The sequence below is a fragment of the Pseudorca crassidens genome, chromosome 8 (assembly GCF_039906515.1).
Source record: "Pseudorca crassidens isolate mPseCra1 chromosome 8, mPseCra1.hap1, whole genome shotgun sequence".
Classification (NCBI taxonomy): Eukaryota; Metazoa; Chordata; class Mammalia; order Artiodactyla; family Delphinidae; genus Pseudorca; species Pseudorca crassidens.
The window spans coordinates 22024611-22046049 of record NC_090303.1 but is presented as its reverse complement, the minus strand read 5'-3'; the positions used below and the strand labels follow the sequence as shown (position 1 = coordinate 22046049).

Sequence of the window (21439 nt, the reverse complement as noted above, 5' to 3'; positions counted from 1 at the left end):
CTTTTAGTTCTATTGATCTTTGCTATTGTTTCCTTGATTTGTTTTTCTTTTATTTCTGACCTGATCTTTATGATTTCTTTCCTTCTGCTAACTTTGGGGGTTTTTGGTTCTTCTTTCTCTAATTGCTTTAGGTGTAAGATTAGCTTGTTCATTTGAAATGTTTCTTGCTTCTTGAGGTAGGATTGTATTGCTATAAACTTCCCTTATAACTGCTTTGGCTGCATCCCATAGGTTTTGGGTCGTCGTGTTTTCATTGTCATTGGTTTCTAGGTATTTTTTAATTTCCTCTTTGATTTCTTCAATGATCACTTGGTTATTAAGCAGTGTATTGTTTAGCCTCCATATGTTTGTGTGTTTTACAGATTTTTTCCTGTAATTGATATCTAGTCTCATAGCATTGTGCTCGGATAAGATACTTGATACAATTTCAGTTTTCTTAAATTTACCAAGGCTTGATTTGTGACCCAAGATATGATCTATCCTGGAGAATGTTCCATGAGCACGTGAGAAGAAAGTATATTCTGTTGTTTTTGGATGGGATGTCCTATAAATATCAGTTGAGTCCATCTCATTTAATGTATCATTTAAAGCTTCTGTTTCCTTATTTATTTTCATTTTGGATGATCTGTCCATTGGTAAGAGTGGGTTGTTAAAGTCCCCTACTCTGATTGTGTTACTGTCGATTTCCCCTTTTATGGCTGTTAGCATTTGCCTTATGTATTGAGGTGCTCCTATGTTGGGTGCATAAATATTTACAGTTGTTATATCTTCTTAGATTTACCCCTTGATCATTATGTAATGTCATTCTTTGTCTCTTGTAATAGTCTTTGTTTTAATGTCTTTTGTCTGATATGAGAATTGTTACTCCAGCTTTCTTTTGATTTCCATTTGCATGGAATAGTTTTTTCCATCCCCTCACTTTCAGTCTGTATGGGTCCCTAGGTTTGAAGTGGGTCTCTTGTAGACAGCATATATATGGGTCTTGTCTTTGTATCCATTCAGCCAGCCTATGTCTTTTGGTTGGAGCGTTTAATCCATTTACGTTTAAGGTAGTTATTGATATGTATGTTCCTATTACCATTTTCTTAATTGTTTTGGGTTTATTATTGTAGGTCTTTTCCTTCTCTTGTGTTTCCTGCCTAGAGAAGTTCCTTTAGCATTGTTGTAATGCTGGTTTGCTTGTGCTGAATTCTCTTAGCTTTTGCTTGTCTGTAAAGCTTTTAATTTCTCCATCGAATCTGAATGAGATCCTTGCTGACTAGGTTGTTGGTTGTAGGTTTTTCCCTTTCATCACTATATTTCTTGCCACTCCCTTCTGGCTTGCAGAGTTTCTGCTGAAAGGTCAGCTGTTAACCTTATGGGGATTCCCTTGTATGTTATTTGTTGTTTTTCCCTTGTTGCTTTTAATATTTTTCTTTGTATTTAATTTTTGATAGCTGATTAATATGTGTCTTGGCCTGTTTCTCCTTGGATTTATCCTGTATGGGACTCTGTGCTTCCTGGACTTAATTAACTATTTCCTTTCCCGTATTAGGGAAGTTTTCAACTATAATCTCTTCAAATATTTTCTCAGTCCCTTTCTTTTTCTCTTCTTCTGGGACCCCTATAATTCGAATGTTGGTGCATTTAATGTTGTCCCAGAGGTGTCAGAGACTGTCCTCAATTCTTTTCATTCTTTTTTCTTTATTCTGCACCGAGGTGGTTATTTCCACTATTTTGTCTTCCAGGGCACTTATCCGTTTTGCTGCCTCAGTTATTCTGCTATTGATTCCTTTTAGAGAATTTTTAATTTGATTTATTTTGTTGTTCATCATTGCTTGTTTGCTGTTTAGTTCTTCCAGGTCTTTGTTAAACGTTTCTTGTATTTTCTCCATTCTATTTCCAAGATTTTGGATCATCTTTACTAGCATTATTCTGAATTCTTTTTCAGGTAGATGCCTATTTCCTCTTCATTTGTTTGGTCTGGTGGGTTTTTGCCTTGCTCCTTCATCTGCTGTGTTTCTCTCTCTTCTCATTTTGCTTAACTTACTGTATTTGGGGTCTCCTTTTCACAGGCTGCAGGTTAATTGTTCCAGTTTTTTTTGGTGTCTGCCCCGAGTGGGTAAGGTTGGTTCAGTGGGTTGTGTAGGCTTCCTGGTGGAGGGGACTGGTTCCTGTGTTCTGGTGGATGAGGCTGGATGTTGTCTTTCTGGTGGGCAGGACTGAGTCTGGTGGTGTGTTTTGGGGTGTCTGTGACCTTATGATTTTAGGCCGCCTCTCTACTAATGGTTGTGGTTGTGTTCCTGTCTTGCTAGTTGTTTGGCATGGGGTGTCCAGCACTGTAGCTTGCTGGTCGTTGAGTAGGGCTGGGTCTTAGTGTTGAGATGGTGACCTCTGGGAGAGCTTTTGCTGTTTGATGTTACGTGGAGTCAGGAGGTCTTTGCTGGGCCAATGTCCTGAACTTGGCTCTCCCACGTCAGAGGCACAGGGTTGACACCTGGCTGGAGCACTAAGACCCTGTCAACCACATGGCTCAGAAGAAAAGAGAGAAAAAAAGAAGAAAGAAATAATAAAATAAAGTTATTAAAATTAAAAAAAATAAAGAAGTTGGGGCTTCTCTGGTGGCACAGTGGTTGAGAGTCCGCCTGCTGATGCAGGGGATGCGGGTTAATGCCCCGGTCTGGGAAGATTCCGCATGCTGCGGAGTGGCTGGGCCCGTGAGCCATGGCCCTGAGCCTGCGCGTCTGGAGCCTTTGCTCCACAACAGGAGAAGCACAACAGTGAGAGGCCTGCGTACTGCAAAAAAAAAAAAAAAAAAAAAAGTTAGAGTTATTTAAAAAAAGAAAAAGAAAGAAGAGAACAACCAAACCAAAAAACAACTCCACTAATGATAACAGATGCTAAAAAGTATATACTAAAGAAGAAAAAAAAGAAAAAAACGGACAGACAGAACCCTAGGACAAATGGTAAAAGCAAAGCTATACACACAAAATCACACAAAGAAGCATACACATACAGAAAAAGAGAAGAAGGAAAAACATATATATATCTATATATAAAAAAAAGAAGAGAGCAATCAAATCAATAAACAAATCTACCAATGATAATAAGCTCTAAATACTAAACTAATGTAAACATAAAACCAGAAACAAATTAGATGCAGAAAGCAAACCCCAAGTCTACAGTTGCTCCCTAGGTCCACCGCCTCAATATTGGGATGATTTGTTGTCTATTCAGGTATTCCACAGATGCAGAGTACATCAAGTTCATTGTGGAGATTTAATCTGCTGCTCCTGAGGCTGCTGGGAGAGATTTCCCTTTCTATTGTTTGTTCGCACAGCTCCTGGGTTTCAGCTTTGGATTTGGCCCCGGCTCTGCATGTATGTCACATGCAGAGGGAGTCTGTTCTTCGCTCAGACTGAGGGGGTTAAAGGAGCAGCTGATTAGGGGGCTCTGGCTCACTCAGACTGGAGGGAGGGAGGGGTATGGTATGTGGGGCAAGCCTGCGGCGGCAGAGGCCAACATGACATTGCAACAGCCTGAGGAGCGCCGTGTGTTCTCCCGGGCAAGTTGTCCCTGGATCACGGGACCCTGGCAGTGGCGGGCTTCACAGGCTCCCGGGAGAGGAGGTGTAGATAGTGACCTGTGCTTGCACACAGACTTCTTGGTGGCTGCAGCAGCAGCCTTAGTGTTTCATGACCGTCTCTAGTGTCCGCACTGATAGCCATGGCTCACGCCTGACTCTGGAGCTTGGTTAGGCAGTGCTCTGAATCCCCTCTCCTCACGCACCCCAAAACAGTGGTCTCTTGCCTCTTAGGCAGTTCCAGACTTTTACCCGGATTCCCTCCCCAGCCAACTAATTTCTGAAACAGCAAGTTAGTTTTATTACGTAACTCACTTTACTGATATTTCAGCATCCATTTTGAGCCCGTTGTGACTATCCTTTCAATAAGAATTTGGGTGATGTGCTATTACTTAACAAAAGGGCATTTTTCTTGACTGAGGCATCTTTTTTAAGTTCTCTTTTCTCCCTTGTAATACAGCCAGGTCTGTTTGCACAGTAGACATTAACTCACTTTGTTTTATGGCCACACATTGCACCCTCCACCCCAGTCAAATCTTTTATAACTGCATATGTTTTGGCAAGAAAGTGTGTATCATAAATCTATCTTCATTAATTTGCAAAAACAATTTTTTGTCAGGATATCCTTCAACATTAAAAAATGTATTACTCTTGCATTTTGTTTAAAAATGAACAGAATGGGTATTTTTTGCTTCAGGGTAGTACAATGATATCAATACATCAAAAACCTAGATGGGATGGTCGCCAACTAATTCTGTCTTGGAGTATTTGACAGCTGACTGTGAAAGGAGTTCATTTCACCTTTCTGATCCCTGAGTTTTGAACAAGATCCTTTGGAAGTAAATGAACTCAGTGGGAAAGTAACCCTATTCTTCCACGTGTTCCAAATCTTGTGCACATTCTCTCACCAAACATGGCATTGTTGACACAATCTGAGTCAGAAAAATGGTTCTCTGGGGAGGAAATGATTTGATGTGTTCAGTGTAGGCTTCCCCACTTAGCCCTCACCCAGGGGAGTCCTATTGGCTTAGGGAGGTGAGCAGCTCTCTCTGTGTGTAAAAGGGACTCGAAAAGGAAGGGAGGAAGGCAAGCCTCTTCTGGTCTATTTTAGAATTCCTATCGGGGCAAGAAAGCCATGCTTTGTGGGAAGTGTGCACTCAGAAATGCTGCCTCATGAGAGCTAAGGAAGTGAAGTGAGCCCAGCTTTGCAGCAAGGCTTGCGTGACCCTTGCCGAGTACTTTGGGCCACAGGACCTGTTTCTCAAGCTCACCAATGATTTTATCTCCTACAGGTGCATAGCTTTAAGGGCTACTGGGAAAAACTGAACTCCAACCTGGAATATGTTAAGTACTCCAAGCCACACTTACACTATAACAACAGCGTGGTCAGGAGAGAGTGGCACAGCCTGATCTCGGAAGAGGTATGTGTGGGTTCCTGAGCGCAGAGCAAGAAGCAGAAGCCCAGCCGATTAGGTTCGGTGATGCCCTTAGGCCATTAGGCTGGCCCGTGTTCCAGCACTCTCCCCACTTGCCAGGCACTGCTTATTAATACTGCTGATCCCCGGTAGGGAGACCAAGGTGCTTCTCTGACCTCTCTTCTCTTGAAGAGGAAATTCAAGTGTAAAGAGGTTAAAGGACACACATGGCATGTTCATAGTAGAAGTGGGATTAACATCCGGGTCTCAGATGTGTTTTTGTGCTCCTTGTGTAGTTAAAAATTGATTAAAAAAAAAAACCTGGGTGTTCCCAAAGTAGTGGTTGCTAGGGGTTAGGGATGGTTGAAAGGAAAAGAGTGAATGTGACCCCTATCAAGGGATAGCACAAGGGAGATCTTCGGGGTGATGGAGCATTTCTGTATCTTGATTATGGTGGTACATTGTGGTATGTGAATCTACACATGTGATAAAATGACAGCACTATACGCTCACTGTACCAGTGCCAGTTTGCTGATTTGTGTATTGTACTGTAGTTATTTATAGAAGATGTAAACACTGAGGGAGACTGGGTAAAGAGTACATGAGCTGTCTGTAGCATTGTTGGATATAGTTGTAGTGTTGTTGTATATAATATGTAGTTGACTTGCAACTATATAAAATATGTAATAGTTTCAGAATAAAACTTTTTTAGAGCAATTGTTAAAGAATTTAGGTGTTCTGATTACCTGGAAAGTACCTCTCTTTTTTCTGAACTCTTAACTATATTGTATTATGACCTCAGTGTGAAAAATGTCACCCACAAAACCTTCACCTTCCACACTTTTGACGTGTTCTCACTCCTAGAAAAAAGGAAAAAGAAGGTCCACGGTGTATGTGAGAAATATTCTTGATAATGCAATAAAGTAAGTAAAATGAGGGATTATTGTAGCTGTAAGATGGTTATATTTTGCAATTACTTTCTTGGCTACCTTTCAGGGAAGTAGCTTACTTTTGTTGCATATCCTCAGCAAGATGATGCTATCAGCTTATTAACGCAGCCACCTGACCCCTCTTCTGGAGTTTGGAGCTGGAGTTTCTAGTGGGAAAAATTTATATGTTAAACCTTTTAGATTTGCATCCTGAGGCTAGATGACTTACAAGGAATAAGTGGTAAAGAAAACTCTTATTAGTTGAGCACTTTAGAGGGGTACAAACATTAGGTTGATTTTAAACAAGTGTAAGTGGGCTGGTGAGCTTGCTCTTATTTTGAAAGCATATTTTCTGGGTAGATGAGTCATCTCGGAGTGCTATAAGCATAGGCCCCATTCCAACCCCTGTTCTATTTTCTGTTCCCCTTATTTCCAATAACTGAGAGGTGTAATTGTTCTAAATTATTGTCATTGTTTGCACTAAAGAGTTTTGAGATTTTATAAATTGCCTAATGTGGCTTTTGCCAAGTTGATTAAAGTTTTTGAGGTTTTCAGCAGCCTGAGAACAGTTTCTGCAGTGGTTTGATGGGTTTTTAAAGGAGGATATCTTTGTATGGTGTTGTGGCTTTTGTTGTTTTTTTTTTTTGAATAATGCTTCCTGTGTGAATAACATTGGCTAATTTCTTTGTAGGGTGATTTCTAACCTAGAAGCAAGGAATTTGGGTAAGAAAATGAAGCGTTCTGGATTTCAGTCAGTGTTTTGTAATACCATTCTTCCTCCCACTGTGGGTTGGCAGGGAAATCCCTTCCACTAGTGCTGTGAAGGCAGCACCCTTTACTATTTTCCCATCAGAGTGGCCACCCAGCTCCTTCCATGTCTCTCTTGGCACCAGGTCCTTTGGGGACAGCTGCTCTTGCCGAGGAGTCCCTGACTGTTTGTTTTCCTTCTGTTTCCCCATAGAACTGATCGAATTAACATGCCCTCTGGCTGTCCTCCCAGGGTGTAGTTCCCCTGGGCTTAGAGCTGCTTTCTCTCCAGCTGTCTGATCATACAAGGATCTTTGACTTGTATGTTCCTTTCATTTTGGTTAGCACTTGGGCACTCCCTGGGCTAGGTCACAGGGGCACAAAGACGAGGGGCCTCTAGACAAGCAGTGTGGTTATGGGGGAGAGTATGGACTTAGAGGCGGACAGAACTGGGCTGAAACTCCAGCTTGGCCACCATGTGCTTTTAGGCAAGCCATTTATCCATTTTGTGTGTTGTCCTCCTCAGGGCAAGCGTGAGGAGAAAATGAGAGTCAACAGGGTCGTGTTTACAGTGCCCAGTCCCTCGCTTGGTACATGGGATACCTGACATGGCTGCTTTATCTTTCGTGTGTGAGGAAGAAATGCTAGCACATAGCCTCTAAACCAGGGGACCGGCATTATGCAGCTGCAGGGTGCAGGGGGTGAGGGGCTAGGTCAGGAGTGGGGACAAAGGTTGTAAAGGCTTCCCACGGGGGGGGGGTGATGTCCGAGTTAAGTCTTGACGAAGAAGGGAAACTTAGCCAGGGGAAACTGGGGGGAGAGGATGCTAAGCGTATTCAATACAGGCTTTTTTGGTGATTTTGTCTGTGGAACTCTTTCAGACTTCATAAAGGTCAGCCTCCATTAAAAAAGGAGCTGTTGTTTTTACGTCCCACTTCTGTTTTTTGGGCTTGGATGTTTAGGTATATGTTGGGTGACCCTAACGGACATTATTTTATATGATGCGTTGCCGCACATCCTGCAGCTGTGCGCACAGCCCGCATGAGCTGTGAAGTCACTGAGTAGCCCCGGGAACCAGGCCATCTAGGCCTGAAGCCAGGGCTCTGCCACCAGCACCAGGCAGGAGGAGTCCGCCAGGGGTGTGAGTGAGCATGCAGGCTCCCCTCCTTGCGTTGCTAGGGGATTTGCACTGTGGGAAGTGTTGGCAGTCTGGCTGAGGTTCCTGTGTGTCCTCTGCTCCCACGACTGGGTAGAACTCCTGTTCTTGTACTTCAGGCCTGTTTGCATCGCGTTACTAGTTGTTCTCACTCGATGACCTTCAGGGAACTTGCCCCTTCCTCTCATGTGCTTTGGTTGTGCTAGTTTCCTAGGGAAAATGTCACTGTCAGAGATGGAACATTCCTTGTGAAGTTCAAAACAGCCGTGAAAACTACTGGGCTCTAGTTTTGAATTGTTTACCATGAAGGCTGTGTAGGATCCAGTTAGGATTTATCTCAAGGGGTCAAGAGGCATCCGTACCCTCCCACACGGAGTCCTCAGCCCCCTGACCAGGGCAGTTCCGCCTGTTGACGGGCTCGTGACTCAGGTTCTGGGAGAGGAAGATGGGGCACGAAGGTGCCGTTAGCGGAGCGTTAGGGCAGATCTTCCTAGAGACAGCGTTTTCCTGTCCCCCCAGTCTTGCTGGTGCGGTGCAAATCAAGGTGGAGAAAGTGCCATTTGGTTTAACCTTACATGCCACTCTTCCATCTCAGTTAGCTACCTTTTCAGTCCCATAACTTGTGCCAATTATTCTTACTTACCGTAGTAACTGACTGGTCTCGCCTCAGTAACTCTATAAACTACAAGTTGGAGTCAGAAAGAAGGGCGTCATGCGCCCCTTCACTAAGTCCCCATCCCTGGGTTTGCCCCTCCCTTAGGGTTTAGAGAGGGCCCAAGTCGTTCATTCTCCTATGAAGCAGAGGGTCTTAGTGGTGAGTCTTCACACTGAAGAGAAATCAAAGTCAGAGTATATTGGTGTTGGGAACGTGTTCCTTGTTTTCTTTCTTTCTTTCCCAGTCTCTGCCTCTCTGGTTCACAGCTCTCTCTCTCTCTCTCTCTCTGCATATCACTAAGTGGTAAGTTGCAGCGTGTAGAACTAGGTCACACTGAATGAAAAATTTTCATCCCATCAGGGAATTGTTATGTTTTCCCAGTGACTCAGAGAAGGGAAACCCAGGCTGAGGCCTCCTCCTTCCAGCCCATTCCCGAAAACCACCCTGCTTGACTGTTGCTCTGTTTAATTTCAGAGCCAAGATTAACACCCCTCTTCCAGGAGGAAGACAACCACCAGCGGCTGCTTATGGGGCTGGTAAGTGGTCTGTGGGCTGTTCAATGCTGGTGAACAGTGGGCTCCAAGGAAAGGAGGAAGGGCTAGATTGTACTTCTCATTCTGTTCTTGTTTTTCATTCACTCTTTCAACACAGGGTTGTTGCCAGTCACTCACTGTAGGTTCAGTGGTGAGGAACACATATATAATTTCTGCCCTCTTGGTACTTGTAGTCTTGTGAGAGAGACTCGAATTAATCAGTGACCTCAATAAATGTATAATTATAAAACATCATAAGGAAATGTATAGCACTGAGAGTTTTTAAAATAGGAAACAGCAGCGTCTCTGTAGCATTTGTATTTGGGTTTAAAATACAACAGGATAAAGTATTTTTTCTCAAGAGGTCCTACCACTAGGGAGACCAAAGAGATGTAAATCAAAATAAATTAATTGAAGAGCAGGATTGGCAAATAAATCCAAAATCTTAAAAAAAAACTATTAAACATCTGAGAAGTCTAATATAGTATTTTTAATACTGTGCAGGCTTAGGAATGGGATAATCTATTACCTTAAATATAGGTAGTTAAAAATATGAGAAAAATATGTGTAAATACATATTCATACACTTAAAAATTCTAGTTAAACAAAGTTTCCTTAGCAACTAGAAATGACCAAACTTGAGCCAAGAAGAGATAGAAAGCCTGAAAGCATAATAACCATAAAATAATTTGGAAAAAATATGAAAGATTATCTCCAAAAAAGGCCCCAAGTTATTTAATAAGTTTGTGCTTTCAGAATTTTAAGGACCAGATCATTCTCATGTTATGTAAAGTATTTTTGAAAAAAAGATGGGAAGCTTCTTAATCACTTTAAAAAGCCAGCATAACCTTAAAACCAGAATCCAACAGTGACTACTTACGCTTATGAATATAGATACTACAGGCGTAATTAAAATACTTCCCAGTGCTCTATTTGAAAATACAGCATAGCCACATGGGCTTCTTTCTAGGAAGGCTTAATATTAGAAAATATATTAATGTAATTCATCACACGACTAAGTCAAAGAGGAAAAAAAAGATTCTATAGGTGCTAAAAGTTGATAAAAGTAAAATTCCACTCCTGGAATTTTAAACAAAGTATAGTCTAATACTAATAGCCAGCATCCTTCTTCATGTCACATTGGAGGCATTCCTATTAACGTCAGAAAGAAGTTAAGTATCCTTGCTATTTTCACTAAAATTTTATGTTGTTTTAGAAATTCTAGCCAATGCAATAAGAAATGAAAGCAAAAGAAGATGCTATGATTGTCTAATGCAACAAACAAAATAATCAACTGGGAAAATAATAAAATTAAAAAATAAAAAAAAATAATGCTGCAAATTAGTAAGCTGGTGATGCTATATTTATTTTCTTTTTGATTAGGATTAACCAGTTAAAAAAGATAACGAAAAACAGTGTATTATTTCCAAATCCTTAGCATCTAACTTTAGAAAAATTATAAACAAAAAGCCAGTGAAATTTCTCTCACAGTTGACTGACTCACTTGACAAATTAAGAGGAATGGGACTGGCGTTACGAGATATCTAAATGTGTTGTTGGTCTACAATAATTGGAACAATATGGTGCTGATACAAAGATAGACAGGAGGCTCTAGTTTAAATTTGGGTATTTGGTGTATGATAAAAATGAGGCATTTAAAAATCAATGTGGAAAGAAATAGTTTTCAATCAATCAATCAATGCCTCACTATTTGGAAAAGACAGTTAAGTTAGATTCTTCCCACCCCAAATACCGCCACTTTATATCATAAACCAACAGAAATGTCAGGTTAAGGAGTCATATAAAAATTTTAAACTGTGTGAAAGAATTTGAATAAAATAAGGGGACAGTTAAAAAATACTGAGAAAGCCTTTTAAGTGTATTATTGAACATAAACCTACAGGAGAAGATTGACTGAAAACTTAGAAGAGAACAACAGAAAGGCAATACATTTAGAAAAAAGTATTTGCCACATATGTGATAAAAGAATAACATTTGGCATGTAATGTTTATAAATCAGTAAGAGAACAACACACTGGAAGGGAAATGGACAAAAGCTGTGACCAGTGAATTTTCAAAAGTTAATTTAGGCCAAGAGATCTTGAGTTGGGGCAGGGTAAGAAAGAGAATGCTTAACATTACTATAATCAAATGACAAACAGAATAAATGTTTTTCTTTGTTTGTCTTTTTTTTTTTGTCTATCAAATTGACAAAAATTTAAAAATCATACTAGGAAAGTTCAGGGTACAGGGAATTTGACAGCCTCATGAGATGGAATTGGAAATTAATATAACCACAGTGGAAGCCATTTTAGCAATGTCTCTGTAACCTTAAGTAGGGACCCAATGAATTCCATTTCTAGGAATTTAGCCTGACAAAATAATCGAGCATATGGCAAGCAACTTTTGTGTAAGGATTTTTTGGTGGTATTTGTAACAATAGTAAAGGAAATATTGCATATGTATAAGAAGGGAATAAATAATTCAATTATAGTATTTTCATAAAATTGGACACTGTGCAGCCATTACAACTAGTGTGATAAAGAATATTTAATGACATAAATTATTATGTGAGAAAAAGCAGATTGTAAAATATTAGAATGAGTGTGCAAACTGAAAAAAGGAAAATAAAAAACCCAAAGTGTTAATGTAGATGGTAGGATTATGAGCAATTTAAATTTTCATCTTTATGCTTATTATAGAAAAATTGAAATGCACAAAAATATGCATTATAACTTACACAGAAAAAAAATAATTTTTTTTAAAGCCTAATCAATTAGCACATGCCGGAGACTGAATTGAAATAATATACCACTCTGTCTTGGCCCAGGATGCCACGGGCTAAGGTTTACCCAGTGTGTCTGTCGTAAATGTAAATCTGCTAAAATAGAAGGTATATATACTTGTGTTGTCAGTTGTACAATTCCCATGGTGTTTATTGATGCAAAGATTTCTCTAGCCAAGAGGGTTTGTAGCTGATCAGGCCATTTAGGCAAAAGCGAGAAAAAAAGGAAGAAAGGGAGAGAAAAGCAAAATGTGGGAGGGCTGGGAATGCCACACTGATTGGGGAGCCCCAGGGATGGTTAGAAGAGTGTGGCTATAGAAACAAGCCCATTTGGAGGCACTAGGCTAAATATATCCATACCTTTACATGTCAGGGAGCTGCGTGGAATGTCTTAACCATTGCGCAGAGAGAGGTACCTGGTGCATTTCCTTTTACTCCAGCCTCTGTCCTTGCAAACACCCAAAACCTGTCCCTTCCCGCCACCCCCATTAGCATAGGCATTCCACGTTTAGAGTTGTTCCCGTTAGCTCTCCATAGCCAGGCGCAGTAGACTTCAATCCTTTGGTAGATCCCAAAGCCTTTGACTGCTAAGCTAGTGACTTCCACTGGCTTCTTTGGAGAATTCTCAACAGGGCTGGGAGCCTGGTTCTCAGCTGTTGACTGGACTTTGGGTGAATCATAAGTCATTCCTCTTGAGGAAAATGGTGGTGCCCCCTGATTTATGCCCATTAAGGAACATGGTGGGTTATGCATTTCTGCTAGTGGGATCTTCAGGTCCAATATCTTTCATATTGATAGGAAGTGTTAATAAATGAATAGAATTCAAACCAGTTGCAGGTGTGATCGGGTAGGTTGTGACTTATCTAATCTATATTCTGTTTTCAGATGGTGTCTGAGCTAAAAGACCATCTTTTGAGACATCTACAGGGTGTAGAAAAGAAGAAAATTGAACAGATGGTTCTGGACTACGTTTCAAAACTGGTTGGTTTTGCTTTATCTTCTCTACCCGACCCACCCCCGCTCAACCGCTTGGTCTCTGGGTGTATAGTTCCCAGTATGTGGTTCAGTAGGTTTTTCATATTAGGTTTTTTGGAGCTCTCCCATCCTCAAACCTGTATATGTGGTGCTGTAGATTGAAGAAAGGGGGAAAAGATCCAAAAAACAAAGAGAATATGGCTCTGGCAGTGGCTTATTGCACTCCCTGCGGTAGTGGTTATATGCTCATGGAAGCCTGGAACAGTGATGAATTCAGCAGTGGTTGCCAAACGTTCATGTCCTCTTGTCATCTTCCAGCTCCTTAGTAAACTATAGGTAGTGGTTTCTGTACGTGGAGGTTTCTGCAAACATGAGAGAGCTTGAACTTCAACTCTTACTTAGCTCCAACAGCCCAATTAGGTGAGATTCCAGGCCAGTTGTATAAATACTTACCACGTTCCAGAGTCTGCTGAGGAGATTGGCATCCCATTTACCTGGTAGCCACTCATTGAAATTGTGTGATCCATGTGTAAATAGAAGTGATGCAGCTGGATTGAAATTTGAGGCTGTCTTGAGTCTTTCAAAACACATATGGATTTGAGGCCTCACCCTACTTAGAACCTGGAAATAATAAGATGGATAAAAATTTTAAAGTATTTAAATATACAGAAAGAGAAGGAACACTGCAACACTCCATTTCTCCAGGTTTGCATAGGACCAGTGTGTAAATGTGAACAAATATTTTTGCATTGAATTCTGGAAGATTAGTTAAATTTATTAGATATGGCCCTGATTTAATTTCATGTTTAACTTTGAAAGTTTTCTGCCTTACAGGGAACTATATTCAATAATGGAAAAGAATATTAAAAGAAGAGTGTCTGTATGTGTAGAACTGAGTCACTTTGCTGTACAGCAGAGATTGGCACAGCATAGTAAATCAACTATACTTCAATTAAAACAAATTAAAAAAAATAAAAACAAACAAATGAAAAAGAAATACAGAAAGAAATCTTCTATTTTGGAAAACTGGGTAGTGGCAGGATGGCTCTGTGAATGGAGCCTGAGCTCTTGGATGGCACTTGCTTAATGAGTGTTTGTTGAATTAAAACAACTCCCCAAAATGCTCCCAAGTGCCACCCATTGATTTATTTCTATAGTAAAGTGCATGCATGGAAGTAACTCACTCAAATCCTTTGTTGGTCATATGGCCATAGAGACGGTTCATAGTTAATTAGTCGGAATAAAGTTGCGGAATATTTTTTAAAAAAAGTTTTCTGCCTTTATTGCAGTCATTAGTATCTGGTTTTAAATCATATATTTGAATTTCTGTGGTAAGGTTTGACTTTCAGAGTTTTAGTATAGGAGGAGAGGTTGGTATTTGCATATATTAATGTTTACAAGCAGGGCACTGAAACTTTCTTAAATAATAATTCTTTGCAGTTGAACGATACCAAGGGGCTCGCTTTATGAATGTGTTACTGATCTTCCCCATGTTGATACTAACCTACTTTCTTTGTCCTTTCATAACACACAGTTATTTAACACATCACCAACCATCTTTCTTTCTGTTGACTTTAAATTTCATCTTCCAGAATGTTAAGGTTTTTCTTCAAGCATCATTCTTCCCTATAGTTAATCACATAAAAGAATCCCCATAACACTAGTTTGTGCTAACAGCTCCTAGAACCAATAGGACCAGAAATGGTAGAGATGAGGTCTCAGAAAACTCGTTGCCCCTGTCTTTCCAACTCAGCAGTCACTGACTGATGCCAAAGCTGCTCACCCTGCCCAGCAGCAAACGGCTGAGTCTCCCAGTCCCCTCCCAGGAGAGTGGCTGGACAGCCTTTAGAAAATAAATCCAAGGAGGTTGCTGCAAAACCTGATTATATTGCTTATTTATTATCTTAACCTGATTTCAGTCAAAGAGAAACTGAGAATCTATATCATTGAGAATAAATAGTGTCTGTCTGTGCTCATATGGAAACTCTTCCTAATTTTGGCCCCTGTCCTTTGCCTACATGTGCAATGCATGGATTTGTGGTCCTGATAACAGCTCCGCGGAGATTGCCCTGTTGCTGGCAAATGAGTAAAACGTAGAACCTGGACTTGGAACTAGTTTTGCTCCACAGCACATGCTCAGGACCTCCATTCTCTTCAGAACCGCCTTTCCTCTGTCAGCTGTCAGCTATGTCACCCTTGCCACATAACAGGCCTAGGACGAACTCTGTTGCACTTGACCTTCACTGATGGATAAGGGCCTGTGATTGAGGGCCTGTGTTTGTGAGCGATGGGGCCGATTAGCGGTGGGGAAGCTCAGCTGGGGCACTGCCTGCAATGACAGAGGGTGCTCTGTTAGACGCGGCTGCACGTTTTCAGTCTTTCCATTTTGGATTCCAGTGCTTGAGAATTGACCTCAGAAAGGCTGGTTCTGTGTCCGGGCACAGCCTGAATGCCAGCTGCCCGAACATGCCTGTCAGAGCTATGGAAGGATACCTTGTAGGGGAAAGGGTATGAACAGAGGTTAACAGACTGTCTTTACCCTCTAGCTGGATCTCATTTGCCAAATACTGGAAGCCAGTTGGAGGAAACATAATCTTCATCCCTGGGTTCTCCACTTGTACGCAAGTATTTCTTGCTCTATTTTATCATGGTGTACAAAGAGGTAAAACAACTCTGATTGCTGCCTGTTGTAGCAAAGCCTTTTTGAGACTTACCGGTTGAAAGTAACTCTCACCAGCCCCTTACCCCATCCATCTTAGTTCTGAACTCAACATTTAAAGTTATGCCCCTGTTACTTCACCTGTCCTCTTTCCTTGGCATCTGGCTGATGAGGGGGGAAGGGGCACATGAGCTCAGTACTGCCAAGAAGGGGAATTTAAGTTAATGCAGTTTATCATTTCTGTGCCTACTGTCTGGTTAGATTGTAGGCATTAGGCCGCTGGTCGTCATCACATCTGTGAATCTTTCTCTGGGGCATAGCCTTTCACAATTAGCATGCATTCCACCAAGATGTGGCACTCAGAGCTACTGCTTACGTGCAAATGGGGTTTTGGAGATGAGCTGCTTGCCTGACATGCTGCTTTGTTCTTTGACCAGCAATAGGCGGGCGAGTGCTGCTGAATTTGCGGTCTTTCACATCATGACCAGGATTTTGGAAGCTACTAACAGTTTGTTTTTACCTCTGCCTCCTGGTAAGTCTTGGTTTTTTGTTTTTTGTTGTAATAAACTTGTTCTTTCTTCTTCACGTAGTCTCTGGACTTCGGTGCATTATGAGTTTAAGAATAAGCCTCCTATGTCTGCGAGATTGTGTGTCTGGTGTCACTGTGACAGATGGGCCTGAGGTTGGCCTCTGCCGACCAGATCTCCTCTGATTATTAAACTATACAGTAGCTTGTCACCAATTTTAGGAGCCAAGGCTGGTCCCCATGCAACTTTCTGGTTCAAAAACCAGTGGAGCTGATTCAGGGAGATCTTTCTCTGATGTCTCCAGGCCTAGTTTATCTGATCAAGAAAGTTAACTCTCAGAAGGAAGTAGTGTCTGGCTGGGTGTCAGAAATTGAGTTGATTCTGATATGTTCCTTGGAAGCTAAAAATTTCCCTTAGGATTTTGAAAAAGGACCAAATCAGGCTTCAAAACACCTTTGGCGCATGTGTCTGCAGTCATTCATTTAATTGGTCATTTCTTCATTCAGTCAACAAACATTTGTTGAGCAATTTCATGCCAGGTACTGGGCTAGAAATTAGAGCAATTCCAAAAATTAACAAAAGTCTAGTTGGGAAAATGTGCATATAAATCAATATTCATTGTAAGAAACAAGCTCCTGTTTGCTATAAACGACCTGCCTTATGCTTATTATGTGTAAGTTCTGATGAGTTTTAAGCTTTATGATAGCTATCGCTATATAATATATACTAGCCAATTTTATTTAATTCATTCATATACATCTGTCCATCCATCCATCCATCATTAATTTGTTCCTTTGTTCATTCATTTTAAGGCAACATGTATATGGTCCCCATTTTGTGCTAGGTACTATTGTAAGTACTTTACATAAATTAGCACATTTAATTTTTATAATGATGCTAAGTGATAAGAGCTTAAATTGAACCATATTAAATTGTTAATATCCAACCAGTTTTTGACCAACAAAGACGGCACTTTCAAATGGTTCCACTTAATATTATTCCCACATTATAGATGGTGAAATTGAGGCACAGAAAAGTTAAGTAACTTGCCTACAGTCACATAGCTATTAGGCAACAGAGCCAGTGCTCAAATCCAGGGAGTCTGGCCCTAAAATCTATGCTTCTAGCTACTGTTCTGAGCTGCCCCTTGAATTTTATATTCCAGGTGAATTAGTTGATATTGAAACATTGGCTGTTTCTGGGCCCAGAAAATCCCCACAGCACATCTCAACTTCTCTGCATTTGTGATATATCTGGCGCAGTCTGGAATCTGTCACACTTTCTCTGTCCATATGCCTTATCTTATAAGATCTGCTTGTAGTGGAGGCACAAAAGGCGTTTCTTGTGACTTTGTAGGGATCTGAAAGTGACCACTCATGAGGAGAATGGATGGCTTTAAATGGCATATGAATTGTGAGGTGCCCTCTAGAAAGAGTGGAGAGATTTCATGAAAATTATATATGGCTTTCTAGCTTAAATTCTTAATTGTTTGTCATTAACACAAAAGACCTGGTAGAGAAATGGGTCGACAGTTTCAGATTTGTTCACCATGGATCTCCAAGCTCCTTTTATAAGTAAATGACACTGACTCACTGGGGACAATATTATATCTGGGAGATCATAAAAATCCACTTTCTACAGAACATTGCATTTCTACACAGGGATGGATAAGGAGGGAAAACACAGAACAATTTTACCCATAGTGATTGAAAATTATTATGAGTAAGAGCTTAATGGCTGGTGTCCATGGGTCAAGTAAGAAAGAGCAGTTTCTCTTTTTCCTTTTCTCAGAAGTGTTTGTATCCCTAATATGAAGTGACACTGGATCATGTTGGGGGGTGGGGCACGTGTGTGTAAACGCAGGTATTTTTGTGTGTATGTAGGTAAATGTGCTCGCTTTCCAGGCCCCATGGACTAGTGAGAACTGTTTGAGTTCCAAGTGTCAGAAACTTGTAACCGGAATTACTTAAAGAAAAAAGGGAATGAGGACCACAGAAGGGAAGTCATAGTTGAGAGCTGGAGCATTTACCACTTTTAAAAGGGACCTGTGTTCTCTTTGCTGCCTGGAGAAGGCCAGGAGCCCTGGAGGGTGAGGACTAGAGCTGGCTGGAAAAGGTCTCTCTTTCGGTACCAATGCCTACTTCTAGCCAGTTTGCTCTGTTGCTTAGAGCTGACATGCTGAGAGGAGGCAAGGAATGGGCTGTTGAATTTGGGACTGTGCCCTGGGAATGGAGGATAAACGGTCATCAGGGATCTTTAGGACATGGACACAGAGCTAGAGAGGAATTTTTTTTTTTTTTTTTTTGCGGTACGCGGGCCTCTCACTGTTGTGGCCTCTCCCATTGCGGAGCACAGGCTCCGGACGCGCAGGCTCAGTGGCCGTGGCTCATGGGCCCAGCCGCTCTGCGTCATGTGGGATCTTCCCGGACCAGGGCACGAACCCATGTCCCCTGCATCGGCAGGCGGACTCTCAACCACTGCGCCACCAGGGAAGCCCCTAGAGAGGAATTTTGAATGGAGAAAATCTGTAGGATCAATAACCTTCTATAAACTCTTCCTCAGAGATAATTTTATAACTTTTTTAATCTTGAGAAGACTGTCCAAATCCATTTGACAAATCTCATGTTGTTAATTAGCTAGTAAAATCACTATTTTTTTTTGGAATCAGAGCAGTTAGTAGACTCATCCCATTGTCAGCCCATTAACATCTGCTTGAGGGCAGAGTCTGAACTTTATCTGACCCTCAATGTTGCCAGGACATGGGACTCAAGTCTCCCTACTGCTCATGTTTCTTATGCTCAGAGAGAGAAAGCTCCACGACGTCTCTGAATCCAAGTCCCAGCTCTCTTTGGCCATCATGTCTCTGTCATGTAAGCCTCTAAGGTCAGGCAACGAGTCTTCGTCATTCCCCATCCACATCCAATCAGTTTCCAAGCCAGTACACGTCGCCATGATCCTATGATCCCTTCCTTCCCTCTCACTCTCAGTGCCCTCATTCCCTCTTGGACACGTTCACGCAGTCACTTCCCAACAGATCTTTATTCCTCCGGTAGCAAGCTGTCACTCTGGTCCATTCTTTGCCTGTTGCCACATTAATATTCCACAAGTAAAACTCACATCCTCTAACAATCCTGCTCAAAAGCTTTCAGTGCCTCCCCAGAGTTGACTAAATAATCAATTCCTTGCTGTCATTCAGCATTCAACCCCGTGACACATATATTAAGAGCACCCTATACTTTTCCTTCATAGAACTGGTCATATTAAAAAAAAATGAATATTTATTTTGTGATTACTTGATTGTCAGTCTCCCTATCAGACTGGAAGGTGGATGGGAGCAGCAGTCATGCTTGTTCTTCTCATCACTGCACACCCAGCTCCTTGCCTGGCATGCCGAAGGGGTTTTGTTGAATAGATTAACCTTTCCAGTCTCACCTTCCACCATTCCTCTTGCACGCCTGTTCCAACCCAGCTGGGTCATTTACTCTTTCCTAAATGTGCCCCGTGCTTTCTCACCTTTGGGCCTCTGTTCGGGTTGTTCCATTAACACCAGTTCTTGAGGCAGGATAACGTCGTGGTTAAAAGGCTAGGCTAAAATCGCACAGTCTGCGTTCAAATGTTAACTCAGCCACTTACTATTTCCCGGTTAGGTTTCTTAGCTCCTGTGAATCTTGGTTTCCCCATTTATAAAATGGGGATCAAGTAGTTCCCACCTCATGGTGTCATATGAGGATCAAGTGAGCCTGTGCGTAAATGAAAGGCCTCAGTACCTGTCTGGTGTTGGTCACGTTGTTACACCACGTGCCAGGCTCTGCACAGACCTAGCTGTAGCTCTCAAAGCAGCCCTGCAGGAAAGGTACTGGTGATTCCACTTTAGGGATGAAGAAACAGAGGCTGGAAAGGCTTAATTACCTACGTCTAGTAAGCAGCACAGCATGATTCCGGCCTATGTCTACTCAGGTCAAACCTGACTTCTGCTGCTTTTCCAGCCTGTATGTTCTCTCACGTCATTTCCACTCTCAGGAATGGCATTAACCCTTCAAAGTGCCTCTCACGTGCCATCTTTTCCAAGAGGGCTTTTCTGATTCTCTCCCGGTCTGATGTTGTTTGTTTGTGTCGGTTAGTGTGAATAGTGGACTTAGAGCTCTAGCTCTGTGAGAGTTTGGGTAGCCCTGCCCGTGAGACTTAGACTTAGCCCTGCCTAAGGGCTTTAGAGTGCCTTTCTACTGAATTCCTAGAGATTTGCTATCTGGCAATATCATTTTAGTTCTTCTTTTATATGATTTAGTCCAAGTAGACCCCAAAAGCCTTTCTCTAGGGCATACCCAGAGATTAGTCATCTAAACTAATCAGTCCCCTTCTGGTCCAAATATTTTCTCCTGCAGCAAAATGGTCCCTGTCCATCAGGCTTTAGCCTGGACACGTGGAGTTTGAAGCTCTACTGTTAATTTTTCTATTTTGCGATTTTACCATAGAATTACAAACCTTTTAAACTGTAAAACCATCTTCATTCAGCAGACCTTGCACTGTTTTTCTCTTTTTGCCTAGGAAGGCATGCAAGGTGGAGGGAATACGTGCTTATTGGGAACTTACTATATACCCAGCACAATACTTAGTTGTGATAATACAGAAGGAAGGAACCTTGGACCTTGTCTTCAAGGAGCATTTATTTGACTCTAGCTGCCAAGTGGTGAGCTGAGTGCTTTATTGCCATCACCAGAGTCATTCCCTCTGGGAGGCCAGAGATGATAGCTGACCGTGTCTACCGTCCCGGGTCTCTCATCCTAGGTTTTCACACTCTGCACACGATCCTTGGTGTCCACTGTCTGCCTTTGCATAACCTGCTGCATTACATTGATAACGGAGTGTTGCTTCTCACAGAAACAGCTGTCACAAGGCTCATGAAAGGTAAGGGGCTCTGAGTTTGCCTTGTTCCAGCCCCAGCACCACCGGGCTGCCTTTGTGGGTGTGCGACCTGTGGTCACACGGGGCCCTGCTGCACTCAGAAGGGGCCCGTGCAGGGTTTAATGTTCTGTATTCAATCTTGACATTCTTAATAGTTGAAGAGGGGCGCCTCGTTTTCGTTTTGCGTGGGTTCCACAATTACGCAGCTGGGCCTGCTGAGTACGGTTCATTTCCCGTAACCATCCTTTGGACCACCGTGCCTTTGCCCTTCAAGAGACCCCAAAGGGCTTCTCAATCCGTACACAACTATTAGACTCCTTTTCTGTACATGAGGGCACTTGAGAATAGGAGACTGAAGGCTTATTTCTCAAGAAAAATGTCATGCAATGGCTTACTTTCAGCTGATTAACTCCGTCCTCTCAAAGTTAGACTTGAAATGCAAGGAAAAGTAATGAGAGGTGTAGTGCCTGTGGGAATTTGAACTTGAAATAAGGTCTGTAGTGTAATGACTCTTGGTTAAATTATTCAACTGTGGTATTTTATAGATGAGTTTTGTTAATATATATTGAAGTATTTGCCATTCCTCAAGGTGCT

At 41.7% G+C, this 21439-nt stretch overlaps 1 protein-coding gene across 6 annotated transcripts in view; it reads left to right on the top strand.

Moving 5' to 3' along the window:
- GSAP (gamma-secretase activating protein) overlaps nucleotides 1–21439 on the top strand; it is a 91639-nt gene that overhangs the window by 66189 nt on the left and 4011 nt on the right. For 5 of the 6 annotated variants that reach the window (XM_067746007.1, XM_067746005.1, XM_067746004.1 and 2 more), the window contains 8 exons: nucleotides 4855–4983; nucleotides 5842–5900; nucleotides 6598–6629; nucleotides 8939–9000; nucleotides 12668–12763; nucleotides 15304–15374; nucleotides 15854–15948; nucleotides 20729–20848. In XM_067746007.1, coding sequence (XP_067602108.1) covers nucleotides 4855–4983; nucleotides 5842–5900; nucleotides 6598–6629; nucleotides 8939–9000; nucleotides 12668–12763; nucleotides 15304–15374; nucleotides 15854–15948; nucleotides 20729–20848 — 664 coding nt within the window. The remainder of the gene's footprint in view (nucleotides 1–4854; nucleotides 4984–5841; nucleotides 5901–6597; nucleotides 6630–8938; nucleotides 9001–12667; nucleotides 12764–15303; nucleotides 15375–15853; nucleotides 15949–20728; nucleotides 20849–21439) is intronic. The other variant, XM_067746006.1, reaches the window with a different exon arrangement.